This window comes from Hyperolius riggenbachi, chromosome 1 (genome assembly GCF_040937935.1).
Source record: "Hyperolius riggenbachi isolate aHypRig1 chromosome 1, aHypRig1.pri, whole genome shotgun sequence".
Lineage (NCBI taxonomy): Eukaryota > Metazoa > Chordata > Amphibia > Anura > Hyperoliidae > Hyperolius > Hyperolius riggenbachi.
Genome location: NC_090646.1, coordinates 140,278,805 through 140,292,129, shown reverse-complemented (window position 1 = coordinate 140,292,129; position 13,325 = coordinate 140,278,805). Strand labels below are relative to the sequence as shown.

Here is a 13,325-nt window from a genome sequence, read left to right as displayed (position 1 = left end):
ACCCCTGCTACTGTTAGCAGAACCCCAAACACCCTTAAGCCTACAACAACAAGCTTATAATATCAATGTTATGACAACATGTGTTAATTGTTAAATGTTAAAGTGTTCGACTCAATTCTCTCTTTTAGTGTTACAAAGTGACTCATGCATAATCTTTGTAAAATGGTAAAACTTTTCAATAAAAATGTATTGAAACAAAAATGTCCTGTTGCTGTCAGAGGTCAGAGAAGATTGAGCAGATTGCTTTGAGAAGAACACACAACAAGTCAAACCTTGAAGAAGATGGGCTACAGCAGCAGAAGTTCGAGTGTCACTCCTGTCAGCTAAGAACCGGAAACTGAGGCTACAATTTTCACACTCCCAAATCTAAATTGCACAACCTGTACTACCTAGGTAATGCAATCATTGCTAGGCTAATACACAGTATATAGGTAGAATACTGCGCGTTATATCAGCAATGCTCGCATTACTTAGGTAACGTGGGTTTTACTAACTGTGCAACACATGCTACGGCATTGGGTTAAGTAACTGTAAAATTATGTGGTCCCTGTGCATGGCAACTTTACTGATGTTTAATCAATATGGTCCTCTGTAAGAAAAAAGTATCTAGTCAGTATCAAAAAGAGCAAAGTCCCCAGACTTTGCTGTTTACTCACTAAACTTTGTTTAACCCAATACATAAGTTTCTTATCTCGGATCAAATATGCAACACCTACGTTGCCTCCTACACAAGCTGCTCCATATGTAATGCAAGTTACACAAATTGCAAAATGGGTGTTATGTAGGTTGTGTAAATCCCAGTAAACCTAACATGCGCTGCCTGCACAAGTTACATTTAATGGGGATTAGTGAATATACCCCCTGGTGAGGTGTCCTGTTACTGTCTATGAGTCTTTCTTCAATATAGTAGAGTAATGAAACATTTCTTGTGTATATACATATTTATACACACACACACACACACACACACACACACACACACACACACACACACACACACACACACACACACACACACACACACACACACACACACACACACACACACACACACACACGTATATACGCACACATACTACATACACAGCTTCACATACAAAAAAATTCCAGGTGGCAATGGGAGTAAGGAAGTGAATAAAATGTACTGTACCGGAGGATGAGCACACAGGCTGCCACAAGGGAGTAGGCCAAGAGCGTTCCAATGGACATCATGTCAACAAGGGCTTTCAGATCAAACAGAAAAGCCATAATTGCTATAAGAACGGAAAGGAAATCATGTTAGCATTATGTATATGACCAGTTCTATTCATAGCAGGAATTATGACTTCATAGTCAGTAGTCCATAGAGAACCAGGCATCAAGTCATATTTTATTAATTACAGGTCATCTTGGATGTCTCATAGAAAAGTATAGTGTGTGATCATTTCAGGTGACTTTTACTAGTAACTGTTGGCTCACAGCTAAGAAACCTATTCTGTTGTATGTAAAGGGAGAACAGGAGGTGTGAACAGCAGTGGGCACTACAACAGGGATCAGCAGATTTTCCATAGCTGAAAAGGAGGCTGCCAACACTAGATTACCACCCAAGACCATCAAGATGGTCATTTCGGGAGATGAAAATCTAGAGTGTGCATGTAATTTAAGAGTCCTGTGTTGGTTGGCAGAACTACTCATCATACTAAAAAATTATTAACTGACAGGCCCTCCCCAAAAAAAACAAAAAGAAAACACAAACATTGATGTTAGGTCCAAAAGAAAAGTAAGAAGTAGCGGGTAAACTTCACCCTAGGATCTGAAGTCCTGGCAGGGTTCCTGGCGTTGGACTACCTCTGAAAGCTCTTCTTTCTTGTCCTAGCTGAGATCTACATCAGAGCTTCACAATTCATCACAAGCCAATATTATCTCTATAACTTGGCCTCTCTACTACGGTGGATAAAAATAATAAACACTTCTGCGTGCTGCCATGCCGCCAGGATTACCGATATCCCGTTATCTTATACTCAGTAATCCTCTGGGACAAGAAAGCTTTCTACACAATAGAAACACATTCTAAACTAGGAAAGGGCGTCACCTCTAACATGCTACAACACCTTTGAAATATGACATAGAATGTGCAATCATTATATCAATATATTACACAAAATGTACCACTGCATAGTAAGAAGGCACATGTACTATACACAGTATATATACATATATATGCACATAAACAAGGGTCGTCCAAAAAGTAACAGCTGTTTTCAATTAACGACTTAATTTATATCTTTTTGAAGGTTTCCAATCCCTTTGTTGTAGTAGCATCACGCTTCTCACCTGTGGGTTAGAGGAATTGAGTGGGGCGAGTAGAGGTTAACCTGACAGATGCACATTACTGTACTGTAAATTACAAATTACCTTGTGATGAAAGCAAACAGCTGTTTCCATCTGGACGATATAACATAACGGACTTGCAGCTGCAATCATTTACCAGCACCAAGCAACAGCCCCAGCACCAAGCTGCAAACTTGTAGTATCCAAAACCACCTCTGTGTCACCTTTACATACTGGAGCAGAGCTTATGTACTGCAAAAATGTGTGTGGAGTAGAAAAACACAAAAAGTACAGGTAGTCCCTGATTAACGAACAAAATAGAGACTGTAAGTTTATTATTAACCTGAATCTGTCCATAAACTGAAACACTGCCATCTCTGCGCCTGTACCTCCGCTATTCCCCCCTTTGACTCCAGCATCCCCCTCTAAGTCCTTTCTGTTCCCCTGTGCTTTCAATGTTCCCCTCTGTGCCACCTTTGCCCCCCCCCCAAACACACACACACTTTGTCACCTCTGTCCCCCTGTACCACAGCAATATGTCATTTTACCAGTTTAAAAAACATTTTTCCTTTGAACTTTATAAAATCAATTTTTTTCAAAAACTACAAGTCTAATTTCACCAGAGTCAAATTTTTCATTTTTGCGCCATTCGTATCAGCGGGTCGGTTGTAAGTCGGGAGTTCATAAGTTGGGGACTACTTGTAGCCAACATAAAATCAGGGTGCCTTTTGTTTCTTCTTTAGTTTAACATTTCTCCAATATAGCCAAAACTAAAAAAACAAAACAAAAAAAGGCTTGGACCTCAACTTACACTTTAAAGCCCAGCAAAAACTAAAATGGAAGCCGCTGAATTCTGACAGCATTCTATCTGGCACTGCAATTTAATTACAGTATATGTTCCAAAATATGAAAACTTAATATGGATTGGATGGGTGATGAATTGTACAAGCATGTGGGCTGCTTCCATGCTCCACCCTTGCCACTTCCTCCGCCACTACCTGCAGCCTCAGGCTTTGTACTTTAATGCTAACAAATGTTGTCTAGACTCTATTGTTCTTCCTATTTTGGGAGTCTCCTGATTGACCCACCCACCCACCAGCTAAATGCAGACAAAGCAGGTAGCAAGCTGTATTGCAATTCCAAGAGCATTTCTCCTATGAAAGGGTATTTTGTCCATTACTTTGCTTTTACACACTGTGTAAATTTACTCAAATTTTTGATTTATTTGAGCTTTAAAGCTGATGACACAGAAATGGTGACCACAGATGTGTTACAACCCACAAGTTTGTAGTCAAGCTGTACATTTATCAAGTGTACATGTCACTTTTTATACAGTGGATGTTTTGTGAGCTAATCTTTTTGACCTATTAAATAACTAATAGATCATCAACAAGGCTGCACAATAATATTTCACATACAATAGTCATGTGACTAGGTTATTGTGAACAACTATGTTGCATGCATAGCAATATTGGCTCTGTTCAGGTTCTTCCACTGTTACAGGCAACATGTACATTTGAAAGCCACCCAAGTGTTAATGAGTATAACTGTATTTGACTTGTATGTATCAAAAATAATACATGCACAAAGCAGAATACATAATTAGAAATAAAGTACTACCAGTATTTTAGTGATTATTCATTTGCAATCAGTTCCACAATTGTGTTCAATTAAGCCTGTAAGTTTTTATGGCAACACCTCACCCAAGACTTACATGCAGAGATAGCAATAAGCGCCTTCCATTAACCATTGTGCATGCAAACCACCATGAGCGCGGTCCAAGAATTCCTGTAGTTATCACATCTTACCAGAGATCACACCTGCAGTCAGCGTGGCAGCAACTGGCGACTGCCGTTCACTCACTTTGGAAAGAAATCTAAATAGTAAACCGTCTCTTGCCATGGCAAACAGAATTCGGGGAAGAGGAAACATAGAGCCCAGCAGGCTAGAATAGAAAAATGATGGATGTTGAAATGTTGCTTTTAGCACTACAGAACTACAAGGGTGTAACATGAGCAGGCCAGGAGGAAAGAAGGAAGGGTAGGAAAAAATAAAACCACATGTAACCTTGCCACCACTGACCTTAAATAGATCAGTTTACAGTATTACTTGGAGGTTGAGGCTACTTAAAGCTGCTAGTGCAGTCCTGCATGTTTACTAACAGGCTGAATCACCTGCCGGGGTATGTCTACCAGGAACACTGAAAGAAGACCGCCGTGCCGTAAACCTTGTACCACTTCATAAAGCTGGCCAATATTTACCTAACACCATAGCTGGGACAAGGTCCTCCAGCACCCAAAGACACTAAAGTGTGCCCCTCCATCTCTCCCACACCAGCTGTAACACACTGATTGCTATTAGACTAAGAGGCACCCCAGAACCCCCAACCCCTTAATTTCTAGTTATCTGGCTTGCACTCACTACCATGTATCCCCTTTTCTTATTTTTCTCTTTGCTTCAAACATATTAGGGGAATGATAACTGAGTGAGTTGTGTGCCCCCTCCTACACTGTGCCTTGAAGCTGGAGCCTCTGTCGCCTCTGCCCGACCTAATATTGATTGTTAAACTGGACTACTACAGTACTTTGCACGACTAGGCCAACATTTCAGTTTAGGCCCCTAAAAGGCATTAGGTGGAAGAGGTATGGTTTAGGGAGTTAGGGTTTGGCATTAGGTAGCGAGGTTCAGTTTAGGCACTAGGAAGGGTGGATTCTAGTAAGAATGGGTGCAGGGAACTGCATATTAATATATCAGTAAACTAAACTACCAATATTTTACTACTAGCCCAAAACTGAAGCAGTGCCGCTGAAACACATACTTAACGTGTGTCTGCAGAATGGATCAAAAATGGATTTTCAAGATAATTTTATTGGCATTGATGTTTTAACAGAATCTAACATCTAATTAAATGTTTTAATAAATCTAATAGTACATGAGACTTTTTAGTATGGGGGGGGGGGGGGGGGCATAATCAAACCATTGGCCCCAGGGATGGAAGTGTCATCTATTCACTCATTATTCCTGCTTGCCATCTAGGTGGCTGCACAGATGGTGGAGTGTTTTTTGGAAGTCCATCAAGGCAAACTCATTGAACAGGTCCACAAGAACAGTGATGAGGGAATGTAGCCATTTTTGATTTGCCTAAATTTCCATAGTGTGTATTGTGGGTAACCACAGTTACACACTTAAATCTGAATTAATGCAAGTACTGTACCTTCTGTTTTAAGAAGGCAAACCACACTAAGCATTGTTTTATTAGTAGAATGGCTTTTCAGTCTTTTTTGGTCCTATATACTGTCCTAGTGGCTTTGGGTCACCATGAGATGCTTGGTTACTCTATCCTAAATTTTCATGAAAGCAAGACTAGACAATTTTCAAGACCATAAGATCTTTTGAAAAAAAAAAAAGAAAAAAAAATCTTTCAGCCCTTGTTCACATTGCGTTCCGTTCACGTGTCCGTCCGTGTTGGCCTTTTTTTGAGATGATTTTATTTTCCTTTCCCGGCGCTTTGGTGGGCGATGCAAAAGTGCTTTTCTAAGCGGTTTTCCAAAACGTTTTATTAAATCACTCCCTGACGCAAGTCAGGAAGTGAACTATTTGACCCGGAAAAGAATAAATAAAATGTATTTATTCTTAAAAACTTAAACACAATCACTACACAAAGCAATTTTGTGAGCGTTTTGCGTTCTTCCTATACCTTCCATTGAGGCGGAATCCCCCCAAAAATGGTCAGCGCACCGCTTTGTTGTCGACCGACCTGCGCTGCTATGAACCTTCTCATAGACATTCATCGCACAAGCGTTCGGTGGCGTTTTTAAAAAAACACACGCGGGTGAAAAAAAGTAAGACGTGCAGTGTGAATGAGCCCTCAAAGTGCATTGAAGTCAATGGGGCAAGAGAAAAAAGCATTTCTGAAAAAAATAAATCTTTTCCCACCAAAAATGAGATTTTAATGAAAGTCCAAGGTATTTTTGCAGATTTCCTGAGCTTATGTTTGCTCCAGTAACATATATGCCTATTAGGTGATTCAGCCTGCCAGTATCCACCAAAAATTGAAATATCTTGTTTGGATGCACAAAATCTTTAAGACCAGTTAGCTGAGGGTGCGTACACACATCCAATTTTGATTGACTAATGACTGGCTAATTTTACCACCTCCATGTAGTAAGAGAGCTGACATAAACAATCCATTCATACTATTCAAATACTGTTGGCCATCATCATACTGCATGGAAGTGGTAAGATTGGCCAGTTTTTGGCCAATCAAAATTGCATGTGTGTACTAAGCTTTCTTGTGGTTCTCAAGGGTACATCTTAAAAAAAATGACAATGACAAAAGAATGTTAAAAAAAAATAAAGACATGAAATGGATTGAGGTAAGGCATGTATATGAAGCTTGAGGCTGAAACAAAAGTAATTAACAAATTGTAATTTCATCAACCATGAACACATGTGAAAATGCTTGTGTCACTTTGTGCCTTTTACTGACAGTTTTCTCCTAAGCAACCTCACCTGCCACTGCACCGGATGACAAGGTGGCAATTACAGGGGTCTTCGTCCTCGGACTGATCTGAGCTAGAGATCTGAAAAGCAACCCATCTTCTGCCATAGCATAGATTACACGGGGCATTGGGAAAATGGATCCAAGCAGGCTGAATAAAAATCAAACACATGCAACAAGGCGAAACAATGGTCATGCAAGATTGTGAGACAGCAATTAATAAATAATTACAGTAAAACAGCCCACCAACACCACAGTCACCAAAGCATTAAGATTATAGAGAATTAATAGTGCTAGTAGACTAGAACATCAGCAGAGGTTATCCCGCAACCCAGCCTGTCCCATCTTCATCCAAGCATGTGCCACTGTATACAACAAGCGCTGTAATTACAGCGCAGGAGATTTGGGTGCAGCCAGCGCCACCATAGACCGTAATAAGTATACAAAGAGCATCACTGATCCATTATTTGGCAATTGGTTCCACTGTCTTGGAGCCACAATACGCAGTCAATCTACTCCCTCACTGATGTTTCAGTTTCCTATATATTTCAGGAATCAGAAATGAGATCATTGCACTCCTGTTCTGCAATATTTGCTGTCAATATCTCTTCGTCATTGTAAAAGGTTTGCCTATTAATGACCATTATAAAGGAGGATGCCTCTTTCAGTGTAGTAGTAGGACTGCATTAGGAAGCAGTAAAGGTAAGGTCTGGGGCCCACTGGGAGCAATTTTGCAGCGCTCAACGTTTGCCGGCAATGTGCAAAGCGCTATAATAGTGAATCTTTATGGGGTGGTCCCTCTCAAAGTGTTGCGATCACAGAGTGCTTGCGATTGCAAATTGCTGCTTGCAGTACTTTGGGAGCGATCGAATCAGTGGCTGCAGAGCCAAATCAGGATTACTCCAGGAACTGTGGTCAAAACCACGGCCTTCAGCAATTTCGGAAATTGTGGGAGTTTTGACATTTGTCGTAAAGTGCCACCAGTGGGTTCCAGGCCTCAGGATCATAGCAATAGAGATATCAGAAGCTAAGGGAAAACTAAGCTAAAGGGTATTCAGTGATACATCAAATATTAGACTTGCTTCCTTTATTGCATACATACAAAGAGACCCCAAACAATGTATACAGGGGCGTGGCAATAGGGGTTGCAGAGGTTGCGACTGCCTCAGGGCCCTTGGGCCAGAGGGGCCCCGAAGGGCCCTCCCTCAACTACAGTATTAGCTTTCTATTGGTCCTGTGCTCATAATGTTCACTTCTATAGATACTTTGAATAGTGGTAATCATTAATAAACTGTTCCCCATCCCCTTTTTGGGGGGCCCCAATGCTAAACTTGCATTGGGGCCCACAGCTCCTTAGCTTCACCACTGAATGTATACACACTTCAACATGAAAAATGTATGCATAAAAATGTTATTTTTAGATTTATATAAATATCAGTTGGTAGTTGTAAGTCATGTTTGAAATATACTCAAACAAGCCCCTGTCATTGTCACATAATGACATCAACATTGGTGTGACTACTGATCTCAGTATGCATAATATGCATTGCTGCCCAGTGTCAGACTGGCCCAGCGGGGTGCCGGTATTTTGCCCGGTAGGCCCCGCCTCCACATCTCCAGTGGGCCCCGGGGCCCAATTCCGGGCACAACCCAGTCGTGCTTGGCGAAATAAATGATTCTGATTCCGATAATGAAATCCCATGTGAGTGTTCTCACACAATTGCAAACCATTTTATGGGTGATTGTGCTTCAATGCAAGGTAAGGAAAAATCGCAAATTGTTTTAAAAGTGCTTTGAACAGCGGTTTAAAAGACATTCAGTTCAGAGTCAGAGTACACTTCCTATTTGTCTGCACACACAAAATCGCAAAAGGAAAACACATACAAAATTGCTTGCAAAAAAACCCCAAAAAAACACAAATCGCTCTAAAAATGCCAGGGATCACTTAACCAAAAAATCGCTCACAAAAGCATTTAGTACTTGCGATTGTGCTTGTGATTTGTAGTGTGAACTAGGCCTCAGTGCTACTATAATTCATCAGGATAAATAGCTGCAACAAGTATTCTGATGCAGATCTTCACCCAGTTAAAAAATGGAGGAAACTGCTGCTTCAACATTTGCTTGCATGAAGCCAAACAAAGCAATGTGTTTAGTTAAAGTTGCAGACAGCTTGCAAAGCAAAAGAACCCAACAGTTTAAGTGGATTAGAACTAATGTACAGTGAACTGACTTGATGTTTCACATGCAAGATAAAATATTTGCATTCAGATTCTGATACCCGGCAAGAGAAATTTTCAGCAAGGCAAAGAACCGCTGTAACGAATATCATCCTACATCTATGGAAGTGGGTGGGTGGAAAGCCAGGAAGTGGGCTTCTTTTACTACAGTCATAGACCATAACAGCCCTAATATAAGTGACATCACACATTGGGAAAAAGACAGGCTTCACTTGTTCCCCTTCACCAATCGCTGCCTGCCACATAAATGCGGACGAGAACGAGCGTGCACACCCACCGTAATACCACTGGACGTGGATATGCATCCAATTATACTTTAGGAGCTTCTATCTGGACGACATGGGTGTAACAATCACCCCTGCAACCTCTGCCATCGCAGGGCCCCCAGAGGCTTTGGGGGCCCCTCCTCCTCTCTCTCTCTCCCCAACCGCAAGTGCAGTCAATTAGCAAAAAACTCTCCCTGTTTGCTCACAAAAACCGTGTGCAGGAGCTTGTGAAATTCTTCCCTACTTCCAGACGCTGCTTTACAGCAGAACACACTCTGCTGCCATTCGCCGGTTCCTGATCATGAGACCTGCATGGGGTTTGGGGACCAAGGGGGCCCCATGCTATCGTTTTTGCAGTGGGGCCATATAAAGTCCGGTTATACCCCTGCTGGATGACTATAGTCATCTAGATAGACTTAAAGAGACACTGAAGCGAAAAAAAATTATGATATTATGATTTTTATGTGTAGTACAGCTAATAAATAAAACATTAACCACTTTACCCCCGCGCGTACGTATTTCTCCGCCCCTTTTTCCATCCTTTAAAAACCAGGGACGGAGAAACACGTACTTTCCGCGTTCCCGACGCTGCCCGCGCTCCCGCTCGTAAACACGCCGCCCGCCGCTAGTAAAACCGCCGCCGCCCGCTCGCCCGGAGATCAATGAACGGGAAAATCCATTCCCGTTCGTTGATCTAAGCCCCACAATGACCCGCTGCTCTCCTATGGGCAGCGCGATCATTGTGAGAAGAAACTCACGTGTCCAGCCTCCTTATTCTTCCTCCAAGCTTCCGGAAGGAGGCTTGGAGGTCGCAATAAAGCAAAAAGTTACTGTGGCCATCTTGTGGCCAAATAGTAAACTACACCCTACACATTTTTCACATACAAATAAATGACTTTTACACAAAAAATTAACTCATTACCTCCCACTCTCCCCATTTTTTTTTTTTTGTAATTAAAAAAAAATTCAAAAATTTACAATTAAAAAAAATACATAATTAGTTACCTTAGGGACTGAACTTTTTAAATATTTAAGTCAAGAGGGTATAACACTGTTACTTTATAAACTATGGGCTTGTAATTAGGGATGGACGCAAAACTGAAAAAAATGCACCTTTATTTCCAAATGAAATATTGGCGCCAAACATTGTGATAGGGACATAATTTAAACGGTTTTATAACCGGGACAAAAGGGCACATAAATTTCATGGGTTTTAATTACAGTAGCATGCATTATTTAAAAACTATAATGGCCGAAAACTGAAAAATAATTTTTTTTTCCCCCACATTTTTCCTATTTTCCCATTAAAACACATTTAGAAAAAAATAATTCTTGGCATAATGTCCCACCTAAAGAAAGCCTAATTGGTGGCGGAAAAAACAAGATATAGTTCATTTCATTGCGATAAGTAATGATAAAGTTATAGACGAATGAATGTAAGGAGCGCTGAAAGGTGAAAATTGCTCTGGTGGTCAGGGGGTAAAACCCCTCAGTGGTGAAGTGGTTAAGATCAGATACATCAGTCTAATTGTTTCCAGTACAGGAAGAGATAAAGGACTTACGAGGCGAAAATGCTAAAAAAAAGTAAATTACGTGCCTCATCTTTTATGGCACGGAGGACGCCGTCCGCGCCCTCCGTGCCGATCCGCCGGGTCCCCCCCGCTCATTAGCCCCCTGGGCCGGCTGCCGACCCCACGGCCCGGGTCGGGCTCTCCTGCCTCTCGCAACATGGTCGCTACCTTTGGCCGTGGCTGCGCAGTCCGCCTGGCCGCGAGTGCGGCTGCGCAGCTCTAGGGCCAACCCCCCTGATCCACGCTACATAGCGTGGGGGACCCGGGGGGACCCGGGGATCGGCACGGAGGGCGCAAACGGCGTCCTCCGTGCCATAAAAGATGAGGCAGGTAATTTACTTTTTTTTAGCATTTTCGCCTCGTAAGTCCTTTAAGAAACTCCAGTTGTTATCTCTATGCAAAAAAGCCATTAATTTCTACGACTTTCAAAAGTCTTGGAGAGGGCTTTCTTCTGACTTTTATTATCTCAACTGTTTACTTTTTCTCTGCCAGAGGAGAGGTCATTAGTTCACAGACTGCTCTGAAAGAATCATTTTGAATGTTGAATATTGTGTAATCTGCACATATTAGAGAATGATGCAATGTTAGAAAAAACACCATATACCTGAAAATAAAAATATGAGAATATTTTCTTTCCTGCTAAACTTCTAGTAATTATTCATAGTACACAACCAATTAATTATATCATATTTTTTTTCGCTTCAGTGTCTCTTTAAGTGGTTAACAATCGATTTTAGAATTGTTAAAATATTGATAAAAAGTTACAGAGATATTGCTTCACGTTTTGCTCCACTTTTCAGATTGGCATTGCTCTGGGTGTATGCCTGGCCTTTCAATGACAAAGGAAAGATTTGCATAGTCGCTCACTGAACAGTGATGCATCATGGGAGTTCCTTCTTGCTGACATAAAAATAAATAATTGCAGATACCTTCTGTTTTACAAAGGCATTTATATTTTTGCCACCTCGGCAAGATTTGATTGATCCATTTTCAAACGGCATACATTTGCATAATCCAGAATTAACTTGGCCACCCCCATTTAAACATATACTGTCTGATTGGATAGTCCTATGCCAGACATGTCCAAAGTCCAAAACGCAGCCCGCCAAGCCTTTTCTGTTGGCCCCTAAATCTCTCTACAGTTAATTCCATGCAGCACGAAGGTCGTAGTTGCAGTGCCGCATGCAGGGGCCACTTTGTGTTGCCACCCTGCCTCCCTCTTTGCTCGCTTGTACGTTATCCGCCACCACTGTAACAGTAGCAGCCAGTGATTAGCAGCCCCCACTATGCCAGCAGCAGTAACTGCCACTGATTAGCAGCTCCCACTGTGCCAGCAGCAGAAACAGCCACTGATTGGAAGCCACCACTGTGTCAGCAGCAGTAACAGCCACTGATTGGAAGCCACCACTGTGCCAGCAGCAATAACAGCCACTGATTAGCAGCTGCCACTGTGCTAACTGCACACGGTATATGCGTTATTTCTTGTAGAAATGTTTCATTTGACAAAATGGCGTCAATTCACCAGAGAGGCTTTACTAAGAGAAAAAAGGTAGGTAGTTTATCTCATGAGGTATTTTAACACCCCGGAGTCAATTCACCAGTGTGAGAGGACAGGGAGAAAAATGTTCGATAGCAGGGGATAATGGAGAGATATGCATGAGGAAAGTGTGAGAAAGCAGAGAGTTAAGTAATCGGTATTAATGATTTGCATGGGATACTTTTCCTCTCTGTAAGCTTGAAAGTGAAGCATTGTGGGTAGGAGGCGGAGTTTTACCACTACGTGACCAGAGTTTACTGCCGGATCATATCATAAATCATATCACGAGTGAGTCTGAACTTCTTCTCCACCTCTGTCTCAGTTAAATTATCAAGAACTGTTCTCTCACGAAAAATACGAGGGGCGATTAAACAGACCCTCCTCCTGCGCCTTCGTCTCCTCATAATAGAAGCAAGCTCTAAGGCCTAGTGCACACCAGAGCGGTTCGGCTGCGCTTTGCAATCCGCTTGCGGCTGCAGATACGCTTGGGTAATGTATTTCAATGGGCTGGTGCACACCAGAGCGGGAGGCGTTTTGCAGAAACGCATACTCCCGGGCTGCTGTAGATTTTGGATTGCGGAGGCGTTTCTGCCTCAATGTTAAGTATAGGAAAAACGCAAACCGCTCTGAAAAACGGCACTTCAGAGCGGTTTGCCAGGCGGTTTTTGTTACAGTAGCTGTTCAGTAACAGCTTTACTGTAACAATACATGAAATCTACTACACCAAGAACGCTTCACAAAACCGCAAAATGCTAGCTGAAACGCTACAGAAAAATAAGAAAAAGCGTTTCAAAATCTGCTAGCATTTTGCGGATCTGCTAGCGGTTTTTGGTGTGCACCAGGCCTAACAGAGTAAGCTCAAAAGGCTCCATCTTCCACAGCAGCAGCTGCTGTGTGAAAACC

At 41.9% G+C, this 13,325-nt stretch overlaps 1 protein-coding gene across 5 annotated transcripts in view; it reads right to left on the bottom strand.

Moving 5' to 3' along the window:
• SLC7A2 (solute carrier family 7 member 2) overlaps positions 1-13,325 on the bottom strand; it is a 172,833-nt gene that overhangs the window by 33,261 nt on the left and 126,247 nt on the right. For 3 of the 5 annotated variants that reach the window (XM_068278633.1, XM_068278635.1, XM_068278634.1), the window contains exons 7-8: positions 6,823-6,962; positions 1,151-1,253 (exon numbers count right to left, since the gene is read on the bottom strand). In XM_068278633.1, coding sequence (XP_068134734.1) covers positions 1,151-1,253; positions 6,823-6,962 — 243 coding nt within the window. Of the gene's footprint in view, positions 1-1,150; positions 1,254-4,118; positions 4,256-6,822; positions 6,963-13,325 lie in introns of all 5 variants that reach the window. The other 2 variants (XM_068278636.1, XM_068278637.1) reach the window with 1 other exon arrangement.